This window comes from Triplophysa dalaica, chromosome 6 (assembly GCF_015846415.1).
Source record: "Triplophysa dalaica isolate WHDGS20190420 chromosome 6, ASM1584641v1, whole genome shotgun sequence".
Lineage (NCBI taxonomy): Eukaryota > Metazoa > Chordata > Actinopteri > Cypriniformes > Nemacheilidae > Triplophysa > Triplophysa dalaica.
In genome coordinates this window covers 5,077,341-5,104,819 of record NC_079547.1, presented here as the reverse complement: position 1 = coordinate 5,104,819, position 27,479 = coordinate 5,077,341, and the positions used below count along the sequence as shown (strand labels likewise).

Genomic DNA, 27,479 nt, shown 5'->3' with positions numbered 1-27,479 from the left:
AGATTGATTATGACGAAAAGAATCTATGAATAAATAAGGGCTGTCAAGCGATTATTCGCATTCAGAATTTTTTTTTGTAAAATATGTTTCAGTGTACCGTGCATATTAATTTCGTATTTATATACAGTACAAATGTTTACATAAATACATTTTTATTTAGCAATAACTGTAATTATATATACATTTTTATTAATTTTTCTTTTTCTTAAATATATGCATGTATGTCTATGTTTTTGAAATAGAAAATGGAAAATGCACAGTACACAAACATGTATAATGCAAACACAAACTTTTATTCTGGATGCGATTAATCGTTTGACAGTCCTATAATTATTCATTAAAACCACAAAATCATAAGAACATTAAATATCAGGTTCATGTCGAGATACTGACATAAAATACCATTTGTACAGTGGCGTCAGATAATCTTATATGCAGTTTTTTCTACATTGCTTGCAGGACTACTGAAAGCACTTAGGTTCAAGATTAATCAATTCCAAAATAAAAGTTCTGTTTATATAAAATATCTGTTTTAAAAAATATCTCTCTAAAAAATTGCTTAAGCATTGCTGTTTATATTTAAGAAATTATTAATAATGTATTTAAATTGAATTAATACTGATTAATCGGGATTAATCGCATCCAGAAAAAAAGTTTGTGTTTACAGAGTATACAGGTACTTCTGTGTTGTTTACATATTAATTTTGTATTTATAAAAGCATACACATACATTTAATTTTTATTTATTTATTAATAAACATTTATATGTGTAGTAGAGTAGGCGGGGCGAGACCGTGGTTCGAGTCCGGTGAGTAATTGTGAATTAGCGCCAGCTGTGCGCACACCGGGCTCGAATCACATAGGAGATGGGAGCATAAAAGGAACGAGCGACCGGACCGTCGAAGAGAGAGGACCGGGCCCGAACTTATGTTAAGTTTATATTTATGTTCTTGTGTTTAGTATTTATGTTTTGTTCGCCGGCGGTCGTCCGTGAGGGGCCGCCGGCTGTTATATTACTTTATTAAATGTTTAAATGTTTGCCGGTTCCCGCCTCCTTCCTTCCGGGTTTCGGCACCAATGTAACACATTCTCCATAAAAGGAAGGAAGGAGTCGGGAACCGGAAGACATTTTAAACATTTAATAAATTAATATAACAGCCGGCGGCCCCTCACGGACGACCGCCGGCGAACAAAACATGAACATAAATACAAACATAACATAAGTTCGGGCCCGGTCCTCTCTCTTCGACGGTCCGGTCGCTCGTTCCTTTTATGCTCCCATCTCCTACGTGATTCGAGCCAGGTGTGCGCACAGCTGGCGCTAATTCACAATTACTCACCGGACTGGAACCACGGTCTCGCCCCGCCTACTCTACTACAATATGTAATTTCAATTTTTGGTAAATATAAATAAATACATGTGAATATTTCCTAAATTGTATAAATGTATCTGATTACAAACACTAAATTAATATGCACAGAATTATTTAACACAAATATTTTTGATGTGGTTAATCGTTAAAGCCCTAAAAATAAAATCAATTATATAAAAAAATAGATGTATTTATATTTTTGTAAACATTTGTTACAAATGTATGTGTGTGCATTTAACTACACATTTATTCATATTTATGTAAACATTTATTATATAAAATATATAAATGTATAGGTGTGAATTTATATATATATATATATATATATATATATATCTATGGCACACACACATATATTACATAAAAACAAACAATTATTTTGGAATCAATTAATCGCGATTAATCATTTTGACAGCCATAGTGTAAATTTAAGATAGCAATCTATAAGCTTAATGACAGATTAAGCAATTATCAATTTAATGTTTACATTCCTATAGTCCCAAACATGTATGATTCACAAAGTCGTATGTATAAAACATCTAGGTATAAAGACGGCTATATGACACTTTATCATAACCAAATTAAAATAATTAATATTCTGTTGCGTTTCAAACAACATGAGTTACAAAATCTAATGACAGAATTATGACTATTTCTTTCAGTCAGATCTGACAGGTCCCCATAGGATGTGTATTTTCACAGCAGCAGCAGATGGTTGTATGTATATACCCGTCCATCTCTATCCACTTGGAACAGGCAATTTGACTACCTATCTCACTGAATTATATAGAAACAATACAGAGAGAGGAGGGCGAGAGAGAGAGAGAAAGAAATAAGGAGAGAGAATAATTTGTTTAAGCAATGCACACGCACATGTGTGCATTGTGTTGGCAGGTTCTTAAGGTGTCATTTTGAGCTGCTCTCTGTCATTTTTTGAGTTTTAAGTGGGTTTTTGATGTTTCGCGTCCCGTGGCGTTCCAAACGTTCCATGCTGATTCTAACTCAATCATTCTTATTGTTCCACTGAGAAAAACTCTTCTGCTCAAACATTAGCACAGCTGCATGCCTCTCTAAAAACTGAAGACAGAAAGACAAGGCTTATCACTTCTGAGTGTGCCAAAATTAGTCTTCTATACTATATAGTAGGCAAAATCTCAGAAATCTCAGTAACATGTTTTGTCTTGTTAGTTTTTGTGTGTGGTAGTTGCAGTGGCGTGACTTTATTTGAAAAAAAAACATCCGTCCATTGCCCACTCCAACTCTCGCAGTATGTGGTTCCCAAACTGTCGTTTGGTGAAGGTCACTTGGATGTTGCGGTGTATTACACTCAAAAACTGTTTATTCCTTTGACTAAAAATGTCACTTGTTCCTTGGTTAAAGTGTTTTTTGTGCTTGTACACTTGATGCACAAGCAAGCGTGCGAACTTCAATGATGCACACATTTTATTCTGGCCACCTTTCCGGAGTCGCGGCTCTCCGTCTTCAACAAAAATAAGTTGAGTGTAAGCAATGTGAGGTAGAGATAAAGCGCCTGAGTTTTCGGCGACTAAGATGTTAATGGCCCTAAACAATTTGTACCTTCCGCAAGAATTTCTTCCAAAAAGTGGTGAGGACATGATGTCCCACCTGCAAATTACGCCTATGGTGAGTTGGAATATATTTCCTCAGGAAACATAAAAGAAAAAGAGAGATTTAAAGTTTGAAATGCTCAGACGCGCTTATTTGTGTTCAAATAACCTCAAAATATGAATTGTTTCTTCTCACACACCTATAGGTTTGCTTCCAGACATTTATTAACAGTGTCCAGACACCAAACATATGAGCAATCCACATTGATATGCTACTCTAATGCCCTTTCTAAAGTATATAGCGTGATGTTCTGTGCACATGAAACAAACTAAATTGCCTCCTAACATTTGCTGAAATCTCACAATAAATCCCACAAACCATCACATTTCATTCTGCTCCACTCTTTTCATATGCTCTACTGAAATTCATGCATCCTGTAGAATAACTGGAAAACATGCTAGCGATTGCATTAGTAGCGCACACACGCATTGTGCATGACGTGTGGCGCTGCAGCTGCCTCTGAAGGATCTGACCTCGCCTGATGGAGAGGCCACAAGCCATTACAAGCCTTTTTCTGCTAAGTGCGGAGCAATTGAAAATCCATTCACCCGACACACACACACTGAACGGCTCCATCTGCAGTTATACTCGCATTGAACAGTGATCAGCCCTACATAACACAAACACAGCATTGACACAGTAATTATGACAGAAGGTCAAGTGCGCATGTAAGAGGGACCCGTCACACATTTATGCACACACATACAGTAGAGTAGTATAGTACAGTATGTTGGATAAAAGCAGGTTATGTTTAGATAAGAGTGAATAGAAATTACGAGGAAACTAGTCTTGAACCACTGGAAATAGTCATTTTGGTTCTCTTTTTACCCAACTGCATTCGCTCTCGGAAGGTCGTGAGCATCATGTGTTGGGCTCTGTCGGGCCACGGTCGCCACCCTGTCAGTACAGCCCACTGAGCTCTAATGAAAACTATAGATTTAACATTCAGCAAGTGACACAAACGTGCTCCTCTTCAGAGTTTAGAGCGCATCCGGACCCACCGGAGAGAGACCCTCTATAATCAGAGAAGAAGAATGAGGCCGACACGCAGCGTTTGAACATGTTAAGAGTGCTTACACAGTCCTCCACATGATGTACTGCTCAGACAAGAGCGTGTCACATACTCCACGCAGTACATGAGGACACTTCAGCCACGAGAGGAATGCGACATCCTGAGTGTTCGAAACATTTTCGATCACACCTAGAATCTCGCTTGGTGGAAAAAAATATCAAATTGAATTCTAAAATGAAGTCATGTGTAGTCATGTGTAATAGCTACTGCCTGTCAACCGCCCACTCATGCCGATACAGTAAATAACTGAATCGAGGAAAAATGTGGATCAAAATCTAATTGTAAATGAATAAACGTATAAAGTGGTTTATCTCACTGTTGTCGACTTCGAAGTCAGCATGAAACAGAAGTTGCAAATGTGGGTTTTTTTTCAAGTGAGAAAGCATATGAAACGAGAAGAAAATGTAAGGCGGGACTTGATTTCGGCCTTTGAGAATTGATTGGATCGATACAATTTGGAACCCTGGGGATTGGACAATCAATATAGACAATGCTACGTCATGCAATGATTAAAGAAGGTTTATGTTTCTGATTAAAGAAGAAAACAATTTACCTGAAAGGATAAATAATTTATAATAAATAATAATAAACTTACTTTATATTCCATTAAGTAAGAATTGTTAGTTGAAATTGTGGCTTTAATAAAAGCATAACGTCATGCAAACTGACCCTTTAACCCAAGTAACGTTACTGTAAAGGCCTGTTCACACCAGGAACGAGAACTATAAAAATAGCTATAACGCATACTATATTAGCGTCAACACCGACAGAAAATATTGTTTTATTATAAGCTGTACGCTGCCATTTTAAATAGTAAACTTGCAGATCCATATTTCATTTACGTTACGGTTACTGTCCTTTGAGTAAACAAGCTTAAATGAACGGTCTCTTGTGTCTCTTTATTTAAAATGAATATTACAGCACAGACATCATTGTAAAATATAGCGTCTGTGTTGTAATCGGACTGTGGTTCAGATCTCTGATCCAGATATTGATTCGTCTGAGGCTTGGTAACATGCATACTTCAGCATTAATATTTAATCAGTGTTAACCCCGAAACATAAGACACATTCATTATGATTTAAGTCGATTCATTTAACTGTAAGATAGCTGAGACTGCAGTAATACAGTAGCCGATAACAAACCTGCCTATTTGTATTGCATTAGCGCAGTAATTTCTAACAATAAGCGGATTTCATTTTGGAAAATCGAGTGATGACCAGACACAGTTTCAGAATTATTAAATAATGTAAACCAATGTACTAACGCAAACCAAACATTGAAAGCTAAACCATCGAAATACCCGCAATGGCGCTATATTTTTTTAAATGGCAGTATTGTAGTACCATAAGAAATGTTGCATATGCACATAAACGTTCATTTGAACACTTCATCTTTTTTTGCGGTGTCTCTCTCCTAAATGAATCCTAGTTTTGAATGATGATACTTGCATCAAGACATTTGCTTCGTTCTTGAATAAATCAGTCGTCTTGAACGAATTGGTTGAATGATTCACTGACTTTGATTGCCGCCCCCAAATGTGCCATTTTAATTTCAAATTTAAAGTAAGGCTAACATTATCCTGTACAAATAAAATGTTCACACATTTGAGTTAAAAATCTAGTGCAATTTAGTATTTACTACACTAAACTTTAACTTCCCAGACATCCATGCTTTTTAGACTTACCATAGTAAATATTAAAGTATACTACAGTTTTTGTTACAATTTATCCAACTACTATGGGTAATACTACAAAATATTGCAACAATAAAATATATAATAGTTAATCAAAATGTTTCATTCATATCTGTACATTAAGTAAATTTGGTTTATTTTGTAGATTTCCATAATGAACATGGTACAGTACCGTGATACTACGCGGTATCGTTGTACTTCAGTTGGTATAGTATCGTAAGATATGTTTATAGTACCGTGAATACCCTTACACTGTAGTGTGCAGTTGTGTGTAGTTCTCAGGTTAGGTCACACTAATGTGTGTGTTTTTCAGTATTAAATACAACTCCAGCATAATCTGCCCCAAGAGAATCTCGTGCACAAACAGCGTAAAACAAAAACACTAGCTGGTGAGGGTGTAATAATGCAGTACATGCTTTGATGCTGCAGAATTTCCTCTCTAAACACCCACAACACACACATGCACGCATGCACGCACATATAGAGCTAATTAACGCAGCCAAAAAGATGCTGTCCAGGCACTTTTGTAGCTCTCACGTGAACATCAGAAAAGTTGTGTAGAATTCGATTCATTAACATTGAGTTCTAAATCCTGAGGCATGTTAATGTGTGAGTTCATAACTGACCACAGACTTCAAAGAGGAAAGAGTGTGTGTTTAAATATCATCTCGAAGCTGCATAAAGCACACACACATGCATCTTTGTGCTTGTCCTCGTGTCTGAGCATGGGTGTGTGTGTATAAACAGAAACACAAGGTTCTTTGTGAGATGGTCTCAAGGCATAAGTGTGTGTGTGTGTCATGTGTCACGTTCACCGTGGGAACATTCTAACAGAAGTGTCCAGTAGCATATGATCGTCATGTGACGGTCGCACACAATTAAAACTAACACACAGACACTCACACACACACGCACACACACACACACAGAGACATAGACAGACACAAAACAAACCAACAAAAACATGTTTACATGCAAAATATTGTGCATTCTAGTTTGTGTGTTCACATAAGTCGCTGTTGCCTCCAAAATGTCACATTATAGAGGCAATATGGGTTGCAAGTGCATTAACATTCCTCTGCACAAGTTCTTCAGCTCACAGTAGTAGAACTCTCTAAAGCTCCTTTGATTCAGATGTTCAGTAATTGAATTCAAAGCTTCCATTACAAACATAATCTGAGGAGCACAACAAACCCAGCGTCTGTCAGAGAACAAAATATAATCCGCTTTAAACCGCTCTCCCAACATCAGTCAGACGAACAGGGACCTCACACGCATGCACGTAGCTCACAAAAACAGCTTGTGACTATACCAAACTCCACGCTTTGATCTGATTGGCTGGAGATCTGTACAAATAATTCATGCTTGTCAATATTTACTGGTTGTCAAATATGTAAATCACCTTCTATCAGGTATAAAATAAGTCTGTTTGCAATGAGGTATCTGATAATGAGTGTATTCAAAACAAAAAACTCCCTGAGAAAACACACAGGTGAGCAGATATTATACCACATGAGTTACCGGTGTTATTTAACAATGTTAAGCAATTATCTGATGATTAATAATCAATCATTCAGACAAACCCACAGCAGAATGAGGCTGATTGTGACTGTGTGTGATCATGTACTGTATGTTCTCAGCCAGGTTTCATGCTGAGACACTAATTACAGACATGTAGAACTCGGCATAACACATGAAACAGCCAGCAGCGCAGCTATGCGAACGTGTGCGTGTGTGTGTGTGTGTGTGTGTGTAACCTGTGGAGTTCAAAAGTCTGTTAGAGAGTAGATAATACACAATTCATCTGTATGTGTTTGAGAATATACAGGAAAAACTGGGATGTGGGTCAAGATTCACATCAATTCATATTTACTGGTTTAATCATCTTTTGTTTTCAATGGTGGGGTTTAAAAAAAAAAAATACTATTGCTCTTATGTGGTTTGTGCCTTGCGTAGCAAGCATCACGATCACACTAATAGAGAATTTTTGCAAATCTCTGTTTTAATACAAATTTATATAATTCATTACATCACTTCACTTAATTTTGCACGTCACCCTTTTTCATGCAAACACTTTATTTGCCCTAATGGTACACCGCCTAGTTGCAAATCCTTTGGTGACACAAATTTACAGACATGCCAATAAAGTACACTTATAAAGCACAGAGAGAGGGAGAGAGGGAGAGAGAGAGAGGGAGAGAGGGAGAGAGAGAGAGAGAGGGGGAGAGAGGGAGAGAGAGAGGGAGAGAGAGAGAGAGAGAGGGAGAGAGGGGGAGGGAGGGGGAGAGAGAGAGAGAGAGAGAGAGAGAGAGAGAGAGAGAAAGAGAGAGAGAGAGAGAGAGAGAGAGAGAGAAAGAGAGAGAGAGAGAGACTACAGACTTCTGGAAAGCGGGTCAGTGGGTTAGTAGCTCATTCCAGAGGTTACAGGAGGTTAAACCGAGAGCATGAAAGGCCAAATCAACAGATAAAAAATCTACTTTTAATCTATTGCATATAAGGGTCCTGTATCACACTGAAGGGGCTAATTTCACGATAACAGCCGGCCGCTTGTACATTATTCCGCTTATTACACGGCTACTTGCCACATGAGAAAAAAACAGGACATAAAATATGAATTGGAAATATATATCTATTTTTTATCAAATGCAGACCTTCCGCGACGAAAGGACGTTTACTTTCAGTTTTAAAGTAAGAAACGAATTCAAACGTCACGAAGAGGCAAATTGGTTTAATCATTTGTAAATATTATGTCATATATGATTTTAAAATAAATATTAATAATACATTTTTGTGTAATATTAAACTGCCCCTCTCAAAATGATTAGCAGCATACGGGTTAAAGGTTATTACTCGTTTTAGCGGTTGTTATATTAAAATAACCACCCTTGAAAAGTCTCGACTGGCCACTCAGAATCAAGCATTCAAAAGAGCCGTCTAATAAAAAGGGAAAATTCACCCCAAAATAAAAATCCTGTCATCATTTACTCATCCACTCGTCATTTCAAACCTGTATGACTTTCATTCTTCTGTAGAACACAAAATAAGATATTTTGAAGAATGACGCTCACCGAACAGTGACGGTACCCATTCACTTCTATTGTGTATAGACACAAAACCAGTAAATGTGTACCATCGCTGTTTGGTTTCACGACATTCTTCAAAATATCTTCTTTTGTGTTCTGCAAAACAAAGTCATACAAAGAGACAAAAGATTGAGTAAATGATGACAGAATTGTAATTTTTCGGTGAACTATCACTTTAAATTGTGTCATAAATGAGCATCATGAATTTCACACACACACACACACACACCTGTCATTGGCACACAATGCCAGCTAAAGCTGAACTTCACTTTGGAATCTTGTGTAATTATGAACAGCTTCAGATGCAACGCTTTGGACAAACCAAAAATAACAACATTATTACACAGAGACAGAAAAGTGCTGTCACAGAGCTCACACTGCAGCGTGTGTGTGTCATCTGTGTGTTCGGCCTAGTTGGCTCATCCATCTGTTGTTGATTTGACCAGACTGACTCGTCTAGCGCGGTGAGCCCAGGTGGGGCGAGCTCAAGACAAGGGATTTGGTTTCTAGATGTGCAGAGTCGCTCCAGATCAGGAGGATTACTCTGGGGTCACCCGGGCCAGCGGATCCAAACAACACTGGTGGCCAGCACTGGTGGCCCAGAATTCATTTGCTAAAAAAAAAAACATGCACTGAGAATATCTGTGCCATTCAGTCCTCCACGCTCTCTCTCTCCTGACAAAGGACCTCAAGTATACAATACACAAGTGTGTTTGTGGAATCACCCTTTAAGACGCACTCTAGAGATGCTATTTCAAAAAACCACAGCTGTGAGTGACAGAACTGTGACACTTTCATACATATAATGGAGAGCGGCAGGATATTTCATTCAGATTTTCAGTCTCTCTCTCTCAGGGATGGACAGAGTCTGTCCTCTATTTCACGTCTCACTGAACCCATCATGTGACGCCCCAGTAACTCCTTCTGCTCCTGCGAGATTCACACACACCCGTGTGAGGCGTTGATAACACCCACCTGCTGCAGACTTCACAATTCACACCTACTGTCAAAACAGCAAAAAGAGCCACTTCTACTTGCCCAACATCCTTTTACGTTTTACATCATTTGAAGGGTCTTCTGATTCACAATGCTTGATGTTTTGTCCGCACAAATATTCAGAGCAGGGGGGGATGTAACCGTATGAGATATGTAGGGTACAAAATATATTACAGCTTATTTTTTATATAACAGGTCTGACAAACATTTTTTACAGAGAAAATAACAAGCACTACAGTTATAACAATCCAACACTGTTACGGTCATCGCTGTCAACCACTGCAAGTCCAGAACTGGCTCTTTTATTTCATATACATTAAATGAACACTTCTGAATGCCCAACATTCACAAAGAACATTCGCAAAGCCCCCAAAGGAAACCTGTTTACACTGATACACACCATATCCCCCTTACTAGAATCGACAGAAATTCAATATGCATTACACACATAGAAGTTCTTTGTCACATTGTGTCCAATACCTGGATTACCAACAAAACTTAACTGAATTTCTGAAATACCATTAAAGATAAGTAGCTAGGTAATATTTCCTATTATTACATTTTTGCAATTGGCAGCTGCTTTTTATCAAAAGCGACTTGAAGTGCATTACATTTACATTTTGTAGGCTTATTCCCTGGGGATTGAACCCATGACATATGTGTAGCCAACATAATGCTCTACCAGCTGAGCTAGTAACACTGTTAACATTGTTAATATAGAAGAGCGAATGGTACAAAAGCACAACATGATTATACAATTCCTGCATCTCCAAACATCTGTACAAGCTTTTATAGAGAACGCTGGCTGTATCACGTCTTATAGCATAAAAGACATTCTTACTTGCGTTGTTTTGCATCCACATCTTTTACATTTTTTTTTTATAGTTATAGAAGGTGCAATGTGCAAAAGGTGCAAACTTCCGTCATCATCTCGTCAAACAAATTTTAAATTCTCTAGAATTTAGTATAGGGACTAGGGATGCAAGATAAATTATCGTGCATATCGGTCTCGGTCGATAAATGGTATCGCCGATAATAACATTTTGGCCGATATATTATTATGAATAATCATAAATAATTTCCTCTGGTTAAACGTCTTCAACTGCACCCGGTTAAAATATAGTACATCACTGTCTTTCTGTCAGGACCATTCACTGCTATTAGCAAAACATTGTTGATGTAGTTTCAGTGTGTAGATACAGCATTTTTAAATGTGTAAATTATAGAGACAAAAGCATATTGTTTGTATCAGACTGCTGTAGGAATGCTTTGTCTTGAGAACTGTAAGACATGTGGCTATTAAGAACATTTTTCTGGGTTGCACTGTAAGAATATATATAAGTTGTTTATTATATAAAAAATATAGCAGAAATGTTGGAAGGTTAAAGTATCGTTTACTAGTGTAAAGGCTTGGTACATGATTTTCATGGAAAAAAAGAAAATGAATGGTTTCTTTGTTTTCTGCAGTAACTGTTTTCCAATAAAAGCAGTTGTCCACTTTTTGCCTTTTGTTTCAGTCTTATGGCATTTTATATGAATACTTAGATACTGTATACCGACAAATTTATTGATTATTGGCTTCCGATGTTAAAAAATGATCTATTATCGACCAAAATTATAATATCCGTTCATCCCTAATATGGACCAATTCTCGCTATTAACAAGATGCTTTGTTGCAAAATATTGACTGTTTATTAGTACTTATAAAGCATATATTCTGCATGACCAAATTCTTCATCCATAATCCTAACAAATACCTAAACCTAACAACTATCATACTTAATATTAATAAGCACCAAATTAGGAGTAGAAATGGACCTTTAAATGAATTGTGACGGAAAGGACTCTTCCTTCTCAAAAGATCACTGCTGTTTGCCCACATAATAAAGAGATGCGTGTCTTACCTTCTTCATCCTGCCATTGCGCGTTCCCGCAAACACCACAGTGTTGCCACGGTAATCATACGCAGCCACTGAAGTCATTCCATCATCTTTGTCAATAAAGAGCGGGATTCCCTCGATAGTGCTGGTGCCCCCTAGAGGCTGATTAAAATCCTGCCCGCAGAAATGATCATCGATCTGAAGAGGCTGAAAGAGAACAACACAGCGAGAGTTAAAAAGAGTGACTCCAGCTCAAAGGTCACACTTGGATCTGATTGGCTGCCAGGGTGGGTTTTCCTACAACAATAACAGCGGAAGTCTTACACACTTAGGAACAAACAACAGAAATGTTGTTTACTACACGCCTTCAAGAACGGAAACACAGGGTCACTGTATTGCAGGAAATCCTGGAAAGGTGATTTGAGGACAAGTAAGCGTAAGTGGGAAACCGTTGACACATTTTGGCAAATACTCGTACTTCCCAGATGATGTAACGAACAAAAATACCTATAACTGAAAATAAATATGCTAGAATACCTCTCTGCAGAAGAACAACTTGGCACAACGGCAGTCCAACTAAGAATAATGATATCGTTCAGTTTTAACTATCATTTAACTACGTGTAATGTAAGTAAATGAATCATTTAAGTATTTTTACAAAAACATGTCAATTAAAAAAGCTGATATTTGGTTGCTTTAAATTTGTAACTAATGAATACATTAATAATACTGTAACACTACACGACACTGATTTACAAAATATAGGTGAAGGTCCAGTCAGTGAAATCTAGCGGCAAGGTTGCGAACAATTGCAACCAACCCCTCGCTCCACCCCTCCGAAACACTGCGACGGCTGACAGAACACAGCGAATTACATGCAAGGGGACCCGCGGTGTATGTAGATAGAAACAGTTCATTCTAAGGTAATAAAAACATAATGCTTCAATGTGTAAGCTCTTTATACACCTCTGAAGGCATAGCTATGTATAATATATTACATTTCTACCAATAGATCGTCCCTAAAATTACACACTGGACCTTTAAAAATCTGACTTAACATTTTAAATAAATAAACGTTCATTATCATATTATTGTTTTGGTCAATATTACATTTTTACAGCATGTTGTTAAAAAATCTAGTTTTCCAAATTGGTATAAATTCTTGGTTCTGATGACCAAACAAAGATATTTGGAAGAGTTCTTGTAACAAAACAGTTCTTTACCACCTTTGACTAGGTAAAATTGCATTAAAAAATGACTTTTGAACACTACACTACTGTTGAACACTACAGTATATATTTTGAAGAATGCAGACAAGCAAACAGTTCTAGGACACTTTTGCTTCTGTAGTCATTTTTCCTACTATAGTCGTCAATGCTGGCCAAAAACTGCTTGGTTACAAGCATTCTTTCAAATATGGAACAACTCAAGGGTGAGTAAATGATGCCAGAATTTGTATTTTGGGTGCACTGTACCTTTAACTGAGAGAGAGAGAGAGAGAGAGAGAGAGACAGTGAGAAAGAGACGGCAATAGAGAGACAGAAACAAACAGACACAGAGATGTAAAACATAAAATGCTCTGGGCAGCCGAAGTGTAAATATCTTTCAGTGTTTTCTTTTCATTTCCCCCCTTACCTTCATTTAATGGTGCTTGGCAGTGGAATTTGAATTACCTCAGTCCATGTGAAGGACTTAAAATGGACAGTTCACAGCCAGAATAAACAATAAACTGCACCAGAGTTTCTGCCCTCAGTCAACAAACCATCTACTAACAGCTGCACAACTCAGAGTACACCACACACACAACACTGACCTACGGCTATCTTAAACAGGATTCATGACTGAGTGAGAGGACAACAGATGAAGAGAGAGATCTAGCTAGAGATATTGTGTCAAATCTCATGGGTCACAAAGAGAAGATGAGCACGGAATTCACTCAACATGTGTCTGTAATTACATTTTCTCCCTCACAAACACACACACATTAACACTTTACTGATGAGGTGAGAACTAATGCAGGACTAAACATGCTACATAGGCTCATACACACACACAGCAGCAAAACAAAAGGCGTGTGTGTCTGTGTATTTGTGTGTGTGTCTACAGACTGCTGATTATATGTCTGCCCAGGACAGGGGCACAACACGCCACATTCCACACTGACGCTCATAATCTATATTCTACAGATGTTTTCAAAGCATTAAATGCATTACACACATGCATTCCCCTGATATGATCAGCGTGAATAATTGAAGCTACAGCACATTTCATACACATACTTAAGATAGGTAACATGGGTGTTTATTCAGAGAGAGAGAGATTTACTGCTGGTGCATTTGATCTCTGACACACAGCTGTCATAGCTCAGTGCTAATATACCAAAACCTACACCCACAACTCAATTCATCAACAATCATCCGGACAAAGGGATTAGTTCCGTAAGAAATGAAACCGCTATGAAATAAAATCCTTCATCCCTATGGGCTTATAATAAAATATGCAGTCTCTCTTTGATCAAATTAAAAGCACATTATTATTACAACTTGTAATATTATATTCACATGATATTATCTATTGTCCCCTTATTAAGAACAACTTGCTTGAATTCACAGCAGCAGCAGTGTCTGACAGCTGGAAAAGAACACTGACAGTACATTCTCAAGCGCTATACATCTACTGTAGAACAGCTAACTTTACATTTCAGTTTGTTTATGTGCTGGCAGGTGTGCAGAGCTGTCGTAGAGGGGTGGTGGGGGGTTAACCGTTCATTTCGTCCCATGTCTGTAACAAGATACCACTTAACAAGTCTTTACACTGAGTGTATGAGGGCTGAGGCTTACCCGTATCCTTTTTAAGGCTATATGCATTCTAGTGGATCTTTTTTCTGGTTTTCCAGATGTATTCTTGATGTCAATTTTGATTATTGACATTTCACTTTTGGCGTCTCACATTTGAGATCCATGAGACTCCACTGATAAATTATATATTAACATTCAAAAGATAATTTAAAGGAATAGTTCACCCAAAAAAAATGTTCTGATCAACACAGAGAAAGCTATCTGAAAGAATGATTGTAACCAAATAGTTCTTGGCCACCATTGACTACCATGGTATGATTTTGTTTTGTAAAAGTCAGTTGAACACAAAATAAGATATTTTGAAGAATGTATGAAATCAAACAGTTCTCGGGCACTTTTGACTACCGTTAAATTTTTTCTTACTATGGTAAACACAAATTATAAAGACAATTTTAAGAGAACTTTGCCTTTTCTAAGTCTGAACTTCATAATTTCGATTTGACAGGTCTGCCATTTCCTGGGGTTGCTTTATTCGGCCATTTCACAAATTGACTCTATATTTCTCTTTCACTCAACAAAAACATCTTTCATTCTCTATTACTTCACTCTCAAAGCTCTACAGACAGACTTTGAATAAAAAGAGATAGAAAAAGATCTAACCGATTTGGAACGCGACTGAAAAATAAAAATGGCCATCTTTATCTCTGAGTGCTTGGTTAAATGAAAGCCATTCTTTGCCAATGAAAGCCCAGAGAAAGAAAGAGCGAGCGAGACGAACAGAGATGAATGAGGAGAGAGAGATTAAGGGGGTGTGCGAAACAGGACGAAAGGCAAGCCCTGGTCCCAGAGGACCCTGATTGCGGAGAAGATGGGATCAAGACTCGCTAAACGAATTAGAAAGCATGAGCAAGAGAGTAACTCATGAAATTTACTCAACTCTGCTAATGATGTTCCTGTCTGACTGAATAATGGAGGCACTTGAGAGAAAGACAGCAAGAGACAAAGACAGGACACAAAAGAAACAGAAGACGAGAGACGGAAAGAGATCATGGCCGAGAAAGCTAAATTCTGGACAGTTGTAGTTCTCTTACAGATGTAAAGTCATATTTATGGAGCTATTGTTGAAACTCTTGCATCTAAGGCTCTACATAAATTCCAAAAGTCTAGAACTAAATATATGAGTGCGGCCTCACATTCAAGACCAGAAATACACAACATCATAAAGAAGCCCTAACTCTTCTAATAGTCCCATTTAAACTCAGAATCACCATTTACACCCAGATAATGAAAGCTGACCCCTTTCAGGGGAAATTATCATGCACACCCATCCGTCCACCTCAATAAATCAATCGCTGTAGCCATGAAGTGTTTCTTAATGGCCTGCCACGAGAAGGTGGACTTACCGAGTTGATGCATGGCAGTTCCTTGTTGAGTAGCCAGGGCAAGGACAACTTGCCCTCTCCTCTATAGCACGACTGAATCCTATCTTTAATCTTCTCCTTTATTTTTGTGAGGGTAAACAGACAAAGTGCAGACTCTTTAGGAGGTTTGGCTCGGTTCTTCTGTCCTTGCGAGAAGACCGTAAACAAAATGTCTTCCTGCTCAGAAACTCCCAGAGAGTTTGCAATTTGCCTTCCAGGTTTGCTCAAATAGGCATCTTGAATCAGGCGGTATTCTACGCCGTCCTTGGTGCATCCGATAGGGAATTCCACGTAGGAGTAGAACCTCGGATCATCAATACAGAGACGTACGATCTTGGAGGTGAAGAACTGTTCTCCGCTAGCATCAGGAGAAGTAAGCTGGGTATCCAACTGCAACGTCAGGTAGTAGACAAACTGTTCACTGCTGAAGCTGTATATGTAGTAGATGTCAAACGCTGGAAACTTCGACAGGGTATCTGAGGGAATCTTCAACTGGGAAGAGACAAACTCGTCCTGGTGGACAAAGCTAAACATGTCAGCATCTTCTTCGTTGGTCATCAATTTACGGCTGGAAAGAGTTGGGAAGTACTCAGACTTTCCGTCTATGGGCGTTCCAATGAAAAGTTTGCTGGTGTGGCCTTCTGAGATGATGACCCCGGACATAGTTCCAGACTCGGTGACGCTCGAGAGGTAGTGTTCCTTACGGTGATGAGGTTCGCCAAGCTTAAAGAGATCATCCAGACGCAGAAATTGACAGATGCCTTGCGAGGTGCTTCCACAAGCGATAATGCGGTTTTGAGAGTAGTCTATTAACAGCAGCTTGTTCACATTGCTGTTTGGAGCGAGGTCATGAGGGCACAACTGTACACTGGGAGGTGGATAACATTTCTCATTGTCCACTACTGGACCCGTCATGTGACTTCTCAACTTGGTCAAGTTGCTGGTGAGCTTGTAGATCCAGTTTACTGCACCGACGTACACATCTCCTGTCTTGTTATGGATGGCTAAATGTGTCAGACCCAAGTCAGGTGGAAAGAAGGATTTTAATGGTTCTGGGGTTCCGTCAGAAAGGTGAGGGGGTATGGAGATAGTTAGCAGCACAAGGAGCATGACCATCCCTTGGCTTGTAACGTAATGCAACCCCTGATGAGGCCACATATTTGCACTGGTTCGCAAGTATGGGCAGGGTTGGACGTTATTATTCTTCAGTCAGTGACTTTTGAACTAACTCAACTAACAATAAAAGGAGGAAGAACAGTCCTTATTGATCCAATAATTCTTTGCAGTCTCTTAAAACAGTAATCCACCTCAAGTCTTGGCCAGGGCTCCTGCAGGGTAAAGAAAAGAAAAAGACATGAGTACAAATATGCATAATCAATGCGATATGTTACAAGTTCTCAAAGCCAAACAACAGTGTAAGGACTTTAGACAGTATCAAACTGTCCACCACAACAAATGATATAGACTTGTGTGGTCAGACGAGGTGAACCATGTCAACTTTTAATTACGAAGCCTGAGCTATAAGGATGAAGATGGATTGGAGATGCACCGTACAGAAACGTGTAAGCAGCAACCACGGCTGTAGAGTCGGGCTGACTTCAATACGGGCATAACATCCATCATCACCAAATTGTCTGACAGCGGCTTTCTGAAGATGAAGTGTCCATGTACATAATATGGAAACTTGAGTATAAACAAGCAAGTCTGCAACATCTGAGATTCTAGAACCTCTATAATGCCTAGAAAATGCTTCACAATCACCTATTTTTAGTAATGTACATAGTAAAACATCTTTATTGTCGTAAACTATAATAAAGCTCCTGTTTGTTTGCACCGTATCACTTTGTATTTTATGCTAATTACCAAGAAATCATGGTTTTATCCAAACCATTCAGTGCAACAAAATTGCTTTTGAACTGTCCAATTCAGCAGATAATGAAAAACTCAACAAACCCAAGTTCACCTTGACCATTTCAACTGGAAAGCTTTACGGGCTCACATGAAAGAAATAAGATGGAGACAGAACAACAATATCAGGGAACCGTGAGCAACTAGTGAGGGCCGGAGGCGAGAAAAAACAGTTCAAGATAAAATAAATTTTAACATGGAGGAGAAATGTTTTTCTTTCTCCGTCCCTTTCTTTGCCCATTTCTTATCTACATTGCTCTTTCCTGAGTGGTTGATTGAGGGCCTTCTTATCTGTCCATCATCCCCCAAGGACGAAATGATGGGAAGTGCCGTCATTCTGCTGATCTCCAGAAACAAGGGAGTGAATGCACAAGAAAAGCAAACGTGTTCATTTGTCCATCAGCAGAGCACTAGCCAATCAGAATCACTCAAATTATAACTATCCTTGATTTTACTCAAATGTTATTAAAATTGTTACCACAATAAAACCATTAATGATTTTGCTTTAAAATTCCTTTGTCAATTATTTTCTGTATCTTTGTCAATATTTTTTAGTATCTATGATATGACAATTTAGTAGTGTTATGTAGTAGGGTCAAAGACGAAAAAGGGTTTATGCATAAAAACAATAAGTGTAATACTGCATTAAATGGCTGTTGTTCCAAAAAAAGAAAATGTTTTCTGTTTCATTTAATTGTATTTTATTTTTTGTATTTTTGAGTAAAAAAAATATCATACAATTTTCCCTGATTTAATGTATTTCAGTGTAATGAACTGGACTGGCATATTAACAATAAAAATCTATTTGTGATATGTAAAAATACGAATTGCTTTCACCCCAAATGCTAATTAGTTGTAATTTTACTTTTTTTGCCACTATCCCAGGTTTTGCCCATTAGTCAATAAGTTTTTTTTTTAATATTTTAAAGCACAATAAAATGAAATACGTTCCCTTATTCTTTTAAATATATTCATCTGTACAAGTCATAATAAGCATGTTGCTTGAATTTGTACATAAATATTGTGTTACACTGAATGACAATGTAACATTATTTCAACCCAATTTTGACATTTTATTCTCCAAAAACTCAGTTGAAACCATAAATTAGACATTTTACTTACATTTAATGTGCTTTATGGACATAAAATCACACTTTTAATTTTCTTTTGATGGGGACCCCTTTGACCCAGTAACAATGTACACATGTAGTACCTGTGGTATATACCTTTTAAGACCATAGTACATTTGTGTAGGAAGTATGTTACAGTAAAAGTGTTAGAAATGAAACCAAAACATTATTCATACTACCATGAATAATAGAAACTGGTAGAAGTCAGAGACCTGCAGAAAACTCTTATCGTGCTTTTCTCTTCATTTGCATATACATTTTGTGCATTGTGACAAGTCAACAGCTTATGTAAAAAAGGCATCTTCCAGCTCTCCTTTAGTCATTTAAAGATGGAAAAGAGATGAGGTGCAATACCATCACACTGTGTTCTTTGTGCATTCTGTATTTGTACCAAGAGAATTTGTTACAAAAGCCTGTATTTAATGCTCAAGAAAGTACTGATAATTGAAGAGAATCTTCAATCTCATCTACAGACAAAATCTCATCATATCTCCTCTGAGAATATTCCAGTTTTAGGTTCTGCGATTTCCCTCGAGTCGTCACGTTTCAGACGTTATACGCTTTGTTCAATGACGTCAATATATAAGGTACAATGTGCCGCTGAATATTAACTGTTAGGTTATCGTCGCACTTATTTATATCACTGATCTCGAATAATCGGAGGTGAAATCGAAACCTGTTCTTGACGGGTTCTGTGAAAAACAGCCTAGAAACGGATCCAGCAAGTGCGTTGGAGGCAAAAGTATATTTCAGCATAAGGAACAGAAGACAAGTTAATATGGGACTCAATTCATTCCCCATTTCTCCCACCGCTGCCGGAGGAGACGGTTATTTGCGAATCTTCTCACAACCTCTCTGCTTTGGAACACAGAGCATAAATTCACATACACTGCGGGCAGACCTCTAAACCTGTCTCTTCAGATAATAGCAAGTGGTGGCAGGGGCTGCCAGCTGATTTATTACTTGTGGCATATCAATTACAGCATTCTACAGCAATATACACATGGAATATACCAGATGCTACATGCATACGTAGACAGAAACACATACTATATACACAAGTACATTCAGATACACATAACTATCCAAAGACATCTTTGAAATTGTGTACTGTAAATTTTATGGCTTTACCAACTGGTAATACACAACATTATGCGGTATGCACAGAATACCTAAATTAGCAATGCAAAAATTTGTAGAATGGAGAGCACATGGCACAAATGCTGCTTCCCACAATGCAAAGCATGCTTGAATTTTTAATTACAGTGATTTGAAAGTGATTCAGACCATCTCTGACTGAGTTTGTATAAACGTTATTTTCGGGGGAAATATTTAAGGGGTTATGCACAGCAAACACCCCTTCTTTAAACAGCGTATCTTTGACAATGTTTGATGTTTTGTTTCAAATCTTTTCTTGATGATAGTGACAGCATATACAGTATTGTGGTTTTAATAAGTTTAGTAATAACAGTGTTATGGTGGAAACTATGGTTACCGTGTAAATTCTTGTAGTGCAAGTAACATAAAATTACACACACTCTTAGCGGAAAATTTAGGACATTCCCAGTTTCCAAGAACCAACACGTTTTCTCTCTTTTTACCTGTAAACAATACACAACACCCTTTATAATAACAAGAAGTTCTGCAGACCTCACGAACAAACTCTGAGTGACGGAGGATGGCAGCTCACAGGAAGTGTCCAGTCAGCAGTGACACGCCTGTTTCTCAGCTCATTTTCCCACTAATTAAACACGGATCAAACAAACTGCTGCCAAACCATAAACATTTTCTTCCAGCAGTAGCCTACACACACAGCTGACACAACACCAAGAGAAACCTAAAAGGCTTAGGAAAATACCCTGGTCAGATTCTACCAACGTCACTACAGTTTTGTTTCTACAGTATAATTACAGAGCATTAATACAGTTATCTACTCAAATCAGTGTGCGAATAGTTCTTAATGACAGTGGAAGCTAATTGTTTACTATGTTTGTCGTTGTAAACATTGGGGGTTGGGAGATGAGGGCAGGATGAAAGGAGGGAAAAATACACAGGTGTTGATAACACTCACCCCTTTCAAGCCTGACTGCTCCCAACCCCTCTTACACCCTAAAGAGGGGGACAAGGCCCCTTCACCCACCTTACCCCCATCTAGCTTAAAGAGCTTCCATAAACACATGTTTTTAGGTTCTATAACATACATATGTGAACTGAACAGGGGCAATGCAAAGGCTTTTGGGAGCTACACAAACAAGAAAAAATTGTCAACACTAAGTAACTATACGTACATATAAGTACACATTTTACTTTAAACAAAAATGTACCAAACAAAACAAAGAATGATTATAGAGCCATAGAAAAAATAAGACACCACTCCAAAAGTATTTTAAGTTTTTCTGAATTGACTATTTATAGGTATGTGTTCTGGTTAGTACATAATCGTTGTCGTTTAATTTTGTGAACTGGTCAAAATAATGAATCTGACAAAGAAAACGAGTTCATATTCTTGTTAAACAACAATACTTATGTTTTCACATGTGTTTTTCAAACATGACTATTTGATGGAATATGAATATATAATGCATCTTTTCATTCTCAAAGTCGTTCACATTGCTGTCTGTAATTTCTGAGGTGTGTTGCAGTTGAAATTCAACAGACACTGGACTGGATTCGCCACAGTACAAGCACAAAGGGCGACTGAAGGCAAAACTGTGGTCTCTCAATTTTTTCCACGGCTGTATTAATTTTTTTGTAAAACGATAAAACGTTACTTTAACCTGATTTAATAAAGCGGTATCACACAGAAAACTCACAGCTTTCAACGCTTCTATGTCAAGCTGATATTTTAATACGACATGTAACTCCAGCTCATCTGCTTACTGTTGCTCGCCAATGAAAATAATGTGGTTACTATGTTGTGACTCAGAGAACTGGAATTCTACACAGTGGAGACAGACATGAGTCATATAAACATTGACATTCTGGCACTGTTATACAAAATATCACACTTGTCCAATAAAATGAGTAGAGCTGAACATAACACTCAACAGAGCCGAAACCTTTACAGAATTCTGTCACGAATACCATTATAAACCAAAAAAAACTTTCAACCTTCACAGGTACAGTTCACACATAAACAAAAAATTCCCAGATGTACACGGCTTGCTTTCAACCACAATTTTGGAAATAAAAATATCGGTCACATTATGTCCAAAGCACACCAAGATTTCAGATGAGGTTTGCAAAATTTTTGCTAAATAAGCAGGAATTATTGTTTTCTCACACACAGCCCTACTGTTTTGCTTCAGAAGAAATTAACGTTTCTGAATATTTAGACATAAGGACTGATATTTTTAAAAAAACCTGTGTTAGACTGAATCTGGGATGGCAATATTTTTTACACTATAAAATGCTATAAGTTTGTTGAATATTCCTCAGTCTTCCATTATTTTGACTAGACGATCCAAGTCCTCCATACAGAAATGTGCAGAAGTCCTTCACGTAGTGATACCTCTAGAACCGTGAAACAAGATCCATTTACGATAGCTTCCTCTTTAATAAAACCTCCAAACTATTCTTTTCCTAAAACAGAACCACATCTCTAAAAATCTTCTCTCACGTGAGCTAACTACTGGGATTACGGGAAACACTCTTGGTCACCCAAAATCCCCTGCTCTGATGACTTGTGCTGTAAGGGTTCAAGTCTGTTAACATTCCAGCGGAAAGAGAAGAAACCATGAGGGGAAATGACTCTGTCTGGTCTTTCTCTGTGTTTCCTGCTTTCCATGAGCGAACTCCCCACACATTGAAAAAAACGTAAAATACAGCACACACATCTGCGTGTGAGAAAATACACACATGCTAGACATTTCACAGAAACGCTGTGTGAAAGTCTTTCAATAAAACAGGCTTGTCACCTTAAACAACAGCGGAACGAAGGATGGGGGGCATCTCAACAGACAGACTGATCCTGCTCGACACAACAAGACAACATCACATGAATATTTGCATTCATTCATACACAAGACACACACACAAAGGGAATTAATGACAAACCATTCACTCAGTATTTATTTCTTTAATGGCAACTAAGACGGTAGATTTGTGTCAAACACATTGTTAAAAAACACACAAAATATATTAAAACACTGTACATGAATTACAGCGATTCGGACAAAATATAAATAGTAGTATTTCATTACAAGTGCCTCTATGTTGTTTGTTTTCAGCATCATTCTCTCTGAAATCTGTCTTACTCCCTTATCCATGTTTCCTGTCTCCCTCTCACTGAACTCCTTGTCTATAAATTTCCTCTCTCTCTCCCTTCTCTCCTTCTCTCGCTCTCTCTCTCTATCTCTCTCTGCTGCACCAGAATAGGAGAGACAGAGATATTTTCCCTCTGATTTGTTGTGCTGCACCTCGGCTCTCTTGTTCAGACCTTTACACCCAGATAATTCTATTCTCTCCTCCATCTCCTTTGCTGTGCACATGCGTGTGTGTGTTGACACGATTACTCCAAGCTAATGAATGAGCGTGCAAGCTCTGGACTCCTCAGCTCTGTTTAGCATTCTCATTATCAGAAAGGCTACATTTGCATCTTAAACACAAATTAAACTGTTGCGGATTGCAGATTTGTGGCACTGCAGAGAGAGAGAGAGAGAGAGAGAGGGAGAAGAGGAGAGAAAGAATGAGAGGTGTATATAGGTGCTAAAGTAAACTTCAGGTGAAACACATGACAAGTTATTACAAGCACTTGTGATTTCACGACTGCAAATACTAAAGCAACAAATCATCAGAGAATCATCATCTTTTTTAACAGTAGCCTACTATTATATGTCATGGTTTTGTATGCTGGATATGTAACGTGGATGTAATGGGGTATTTTTGAAGAATATGGTAAAATAATGTATTATTCATGGCATTGCCCTGGTCACTGTATCATGGTAATATCCCAACAGTGCCTCTAGTTTTGAAAAAGTGTCACTCAGAGTCAAGAGGTTTGAAGAAAGTATTTACATTTATTAACTCAATATTTACATTTACTGCAGTCTGACAGCACTGTGTTTGCCTGTGCAAACCAAACAGTTATGATGTCATAATGTTGCCATGGAGTTGCTATAAGGGTCAACATTTTTTACAACCGTTGCTTTGCATTTGCATTTGAGTTCTGGATAGGAATTTGACGTCCAGTTACCGAACACTTATCCACCAGATAAAGTCTGATGTTTAGAACAGTAAAAGCATAATTTCCATCAACACCCTGCACGATTAAGCCTCAAGTTTCCTTATTTGCAGCACAAACACTGAAGGACCAGATTTATGCTGGTGTTTACCAGAGCTCATGTTCTAGTACAAGAACAGTAAGTGATCTAAACCACTGACAGCTATATACTTTGTTTGAAAGTTACAGTTGCAGAGACCTGTACGGCTATTGGTCATGAGGTTTCAGCCAGCAGTTCTGGAACAAAACAACAACAGGAAAAAACAGCCCACCGTGAGACCTCCAAACGGTAAACCAACCAGACAGACCTGCTTGACTGCTTTTGTGTGTTTTTTTTTTACACGTGTGCCTGACATCATCGTGCGCTTATCTCCTCTTAAACCTCAATATTTACATGAAGAGAAAATACATGTTATAAAACTGTCAAGCGTTACATCGGTATGTACTCACTGATCCATACGAGAAACACTGAAAGATATAAATTCATAAATTTAGAGATTTATTGTCTGTTATATGACTAATGTAGAACGATTAATAAAAAAAACTAAAAAACGATCACAGACACTAGACAAAAAAAAGCCCGTCACCGCTGGATCGGTGGACAAAAAACATCATTGCGTAATTAAATTCCCCATCCACACGGCCTTAGATATCTAAGTGGAACGGTTGTTTGAGAGGTCAAGTTATTATAATTTGAAGAGAGATTACAAACTATCTGACATGGGAGGACCGGGGCATTTGTTAACAAAAATAAATGAGGTCAATTTCATAAATGTGTCTTTAACCCATCTTTCACCTCTCGTCTTCATGATCCCACTAAATCATATATGTATGATGCATCTTGTATGAAGCTGTGTATCTCTTGTGCAGTTTCTACACCCTGCAGAGACACGACAAGGGAGACATTTGACAATCTCTCTGCCTTCGGCAATCATCTGACTGACGGCGACACTATCAAGATACTGATTTCACATCCGAACCTCCAGCAGTGAAATCAAGGCAGATGCGATGTGATTGGCTGGCACCCTACGATCATGAAAACACATGAGACTAATACAGAGACAGCAAGAGACGAGAGTGAGAGTGGGTTTCTTTTATGGGCTTCTTTTAGAAAATATCTATCATGTTCTGTTTGTCGATTTTTAAATGGTTTACTAATGCGTTTCTCTTTGATATCAAGAGAGCCACAAAGCCAGCGATAGAGAGTAGAATGTGTGTCAATAAGAAAATAGTCTCTGGTGTCTGATAAACACTATAGGATTTACAGTCTGATCGGACACAAAAATGGCAATAATCTTATCCATTCTTACTAGCTAGTTTTACTCCGAATCAGATTTTTAGAACAGTCCTCAGGGAAATTAAGTTGTGATAAAACGTCCAAGCCTACCATTTTGCCAACTTCTAAAGATCTAGTCCCTGGATTTGACAAAGTTTGTCAATAATCAAATGTTTGAACAGGTAGTAGCCATGTACAAAAGTTATACTGCATATTCAAAAGCCGGCCATGGAACTAATTTATTAAGATAAGTTATGGGCAATTCCAGCATTATGGATGTGACAATTTCAGTCAAAACCTGAAAAATTAATTCTCAGGTAACGTATATTTATCACCGATATATTGAACCATCTTTTTATATTTTACTAGACCCAAAATGATAGTGTCCAGATATAGAAAATACGATTATATTCTTGAGTTTTTTTTAAACAAGAAAAAAATCATGAATTATGGATGTGACCAAAACCGTGCATATTTCCGAGAGACAACTTTGTAGGATTTCTGTGACCTAAAATGTGCAAACCGGAAGCAATAATACCCAACAAATTGAGAAGGGATGTCTCTATAGAACTTTATATTTTAATTTCAACGCGCCCATTTATGAGGAACACGGACCATTATGGGTGTGACTATTTACTTTCCTTGCTATGGAAAACTATGAAACAAATGCTTGAAAAACTTCAAGAAAGACTTGCCATTGTATTTAAACCAAACATTGATATCTGACCTATAAGTATGGTGAAAACATTTGGTAAAAACTTGATTGCTCCTCTTAAAGCATGGTACTGCCATTATGACTATTTTGGTATGGACTTGTCGCTAAAGCTAACTGGCTGAGTGGACAGTTCTTAGCTAGAATGAATTTCAAAGTGAACCAGACTGTATACTCAGTCAAACAAGACTAGATAAGTGATCACTTTAATGTATTTTTCAATGATAACTTTCATTGTCATAGACAGCACTGCAACACTTTCTGCAAGTCCTTATTCTCTTCTGGCTCACTCACCGGTGGCCTTGAAGCCTCAGACAATAATGCAAGACTGTCTGTAAAGCGGCTTTGAAATAATATGTATTGTGGAAAGACTGACTCGACAGCTGCCATTCCCCGTCTCACCACTGTTTTTCCTTTGATCTCTTTCTCGTTCCTCATCCATGTCTTTCTGCTCACTCCTCTGATGAGAAACACCAGGGTTTTGCTCCGTTACATTTCTCATTATCTTTTCTCAGAGCAGAACCCTGTTGCTTTGATGTGAGCACAGCTCAAACTCTCATACCACACGCGGTCACAAACACGCCACTCTTGCCAAAGTCTACATCTCTGAGGTTTGGTGGCAGGTGCAAGCGCTCGGCACCTCCGGCAACAGACGCAGAATGATCCCTGAGGTACACGGACTCATGCTCAACACATAGAGAGTTATGACTGTGATTGCCATCACTTGTGTAAGTGTTTAGAGGATCAGAGATCTGAGCGTGTGTGTTATGTGTGATAAAGCTCACAGGCATCTGCTGCACACGTGAGGCTTTTGGCACAAGATAAAAGGTTTGACGTTAATTATTATTGGAAAGGTTTAAATCTGCATTATAGCATCGATTAGTAGTGGATATCTATCATGCCAGCTCATGGTTTCACCAGACATATTGTAATTAATGGAAATTTTCTAGTAGATTAGTATTAAACGTCAGCATGTACTAACTCGGCCTGCCCTGTTTCTGCTCCAGACCTTCAACCAGGTGCAGTGTTGCAGAAATCTGTGCTGTTATCAGTGATCCAAATTATGATAAAAAAAAGGAAAAACATGGAATAAATATTGATTTATCAAAATTAAGTACAACTCTTTTGATAATGAGCCCCTCCCCCAATTTGGGATTCTTTTGTAGGTCCAAAGGAGCACTGTACATTAGTCCGTTTATGAAATTCATGCCACTCAGTGGCCATGTTTGCACCACTCAGTGGCCATGTTAGCAACACCCAAATATTTAAATTGCAGTAAGACAG

General features: G+C 38.0%; 1 protein-coding gene across 1 annotated transcript in view; it reads right to left on the bottom strand.

The window, feature by feature from the left end:
* Positions 1-27,479, bottom strand: part of plxna1b (plexin A1b) — an 87,434-nt gene that overhangs the window by 49,767 nt on the left and 10,188 nt on the right. The window contains exons 2-3 of the mRNA XM_056749981.1: positions 15,931-17,276; positions 11,754-11,936 (exon numbers count right to left, since the gene is read on the bottom strand). Of these exons, the coding sequence (XP_056605959.1) occupies positions 11,754-11,936; positions 15,931-17,106 (1,359 nt within the window). The 5' untranslated portion in view covers positions 17,107-17,276. The remainder of the gene's footprint in view (positions 1-11,753; positions 11,937-15,930; positions 17,277-27,479) is intronic.